At 49.9% G+C, this 2,427-nt stretch overlaps 1 protein-coding gene across 2 annotated transcripts; it reads right to left on the reverse strand.

Annotated features, from left to right (window-relative positions):
- Positions 1 to 238: 238 nt before the first annotated feature.
- CLP1 (cleavage factor polyribonucleotide kinase subunit 1) lies at positions 239 to 1,873 on the reverse strand (the record flags this gene model as incomplete). 2 transcript variants are annotated; one of them, XM_084232556.1, is made up of 2 exons in its annotated part: positions 239 to 910; positions 1,460 to 1,873. In XM_084232556.1, 2 exons carry the CDS (start codon positions 1,871 to 1,873, stop codon positions 239 to 241), a joined length of 1,086 nt encoding a protein of 361 aa, XP_084088682.1. The 2 variants fall into 2 exon arrangements, with proteins under 2 accessions (XP_084088682.1, XP_084088681.1); XM_084232555.1 differs by having other exon boundaries at positions 1,268 to 1,873.
- Between the last annotated feature and the right edge of the window lie 554 nt (positions 1,874 to 2,427).

Consider the following 2,427-nt stretch of genomic DNA (forward strand, 5'->3'; position numbering starts at 1 on the left):
GGAAGAAATGGGATTCTCCAGGGCCTCAGAATTCACAGTGACACCTGTATTTTCATGGTTTCCTTTTGAATCAAGATTAGAAGAGTCAGGTCACCACCACCTGCTTGGAGAGGTAGAATATGCTTTTACTAGCCCATTTTCTGGTCAGTCGGGCCCCAACAGATTCTCATACCTCAACCCATCTGCCTTTGTGTTGCCAGATCTCTACGTCCCAGGCAGCAAGTCTTCCTGCTGACCTCTACTTAAGATCCATGAACCGGATGTCCATAATAAGAAGAAAGTTCTTAGGCAGTGGACGGGGGGCTGGCGAGAGGACGGTGAACACCTGGTGCTCCAGGTCCACACTGGTCACCACGATGAAGCCAGCCACACTGGTCTCAGAAAGGTTCTCCTCCGTGCCCTCAGCAGTGCTAACACTCAGCAGGTGGTGCACCATATCTCGACCAGGGGTGACAGGCACTAGCTTGAGCTGATTATCCTCCTGAGACATGCCCAAAGGTAAACACGAGTCTGGGATGGTGGGTGCCCCGACTTTGTAGATTTTCACATCTGAAAACTTGACATTGAAGGCATGGGGATAGAAACAACCCCGGAATCCATAGAAATACTCACGAATACGCTCATCCCGACATTCCCTCCTGAAGTCCTTGGAACGTTCAACAACCCCCCCTGATTTAGGGAGCAGCACAGTGCGTACAAAGTGAGGCAGGTCCCGTTTCAGTTCATTGTAGAGACGTTCTTGATCCAGGACCACAACCACGTCCACCTCAAAAGCCGAAGCTGCATGCACCAGGGCATGATAACCAGAGCCCTTGACCCAGCCACAGGTGTTAATGACACAGCCACTTACAGAGGCCCTTCGGTTCACCTCGCACCTTTGGTTGAACACATCTGCTAAACGAGATGTAATCTGTAGAAGAAAGCATCAGGGTGAGCAGACAAAAATACAAAAACAGACAAACCCAAAGGACAATCTTAATGGTTATGCTTTTGACCCCATAACATGGACTTATTTTATGGTGCTTCTTCTGCATCCTGTTTCAGGTCTTAAATGGAAACTTAATAAATTACTAAAAACAGGGCCAGAGAAATGACTAACAATCAGAGGCAGCTGCACATGTGAAGCCACCTTTTCTGAAATCATATGGCAGTGACAACAGCCGAGAGGGACGCAAAAGACAGCTGCCAACACCTTTAACGGGGCAAACTTCCACACAGCTTTCTACCCTGACAGCCACCCTTTCCTCCATCCCACGCTGGCTCTGACCTTATTGTAAAGCTTGATGTTGGTACCAGGAGTGGTGGAGCCAAAATGATACACCAGAGGGGCCTGGATTGAGAATCCCTCTTCAACATCTGCTGGCCGCTCGATGTAGAGCGCGCCCATGGTCCCAGGGATGGACACAGAGCCCTGACCCACATCCAGCTCCACGTAAGTGGGACGGCGGCCCAAACGCACTGCATAGTTGAGCAGCAGACGGCACACGGTGGACTTGCCCACATCCGTGGGACCCACTACCATCACCCTGGGGCCTCGCTCTTCTTCCTTCTCCGCCTGCCTCCGCATCTGCTCCAAGGCTGTATGAGTATTGAGGTAAAGCAACATAGGCGTGTCCTTGGAGACATAAGCCACCTCAGTGCGGCCACTCAGCTGTACAGAACAGCCATGCCAAGTGAAAACCGCCACCTTGGCACCAGCATCAAAGGTGAATTTCTTGTTTCGGGTCAGTTCTGTGCCGAAGATTTCTGCCATGCCAGCCAGCAGCTCCAATTGAACTGACTGAGACGCCTCCACCTCGAAGCGAAGTTCGGTTTCTCGCTCCAGTTCAAATTTAGTTGTTGGCTTCTTGTCATCATTGGCCTCCTCACCCATCTTTCCTATGCAGCTGTTGGGCCTAGAATACAAATTAAGTCAGACCTCCACGTAAGTCAGGACTCCCTGTTCAAGAACTCCCCATTTGCAGATTTTGTACTAACACTGCCCATCCGCATCTAGGCAGGCATCCCTTTTTCCTAACAAACTTATCCCTTTTATTTTTTTTTAAAGATTTATTTATTCATGCATAAAGAACTGGGGTACAGGCCAGAGGTGTAGGGGTTAGAGGATTCACCAGAGACAGAGTGGGGAACAGAACAGACAGATTGACTGTAATACACTGCTGAGGGGAGCAGCAGGCAAGGCAGGAGAGGTCTGCTGCCCAATGTGGGTAGCTCCCTGGCTGGGGATCGAACACGAGCTGCAGAGGCTGCGGACAGCTTCATAGGTTGTGTCTTAACACCTTGTGCCACCAGGGAGGCCCAAACCTGTCCCTTTAAGATGCAAGAAAGAAAAAATAAACTCCCCACTGGATGTGTCCTCTTAAAGTTTCTCCTTATCTGATTATCACTTATCCCACTATTATTGTCTGTCTACCCCCCACTAGAATG

Source organism: Talpa europaea, assembly GCF_964194135.1.
Source record: "Talpa europaea genome assembly, chromosome: 1".
NCBI lineage: Eukaryota > Metazoa > Chordata > Mammalia > Eulipotyphla > Talpidae > Talpa > Talpa europaea.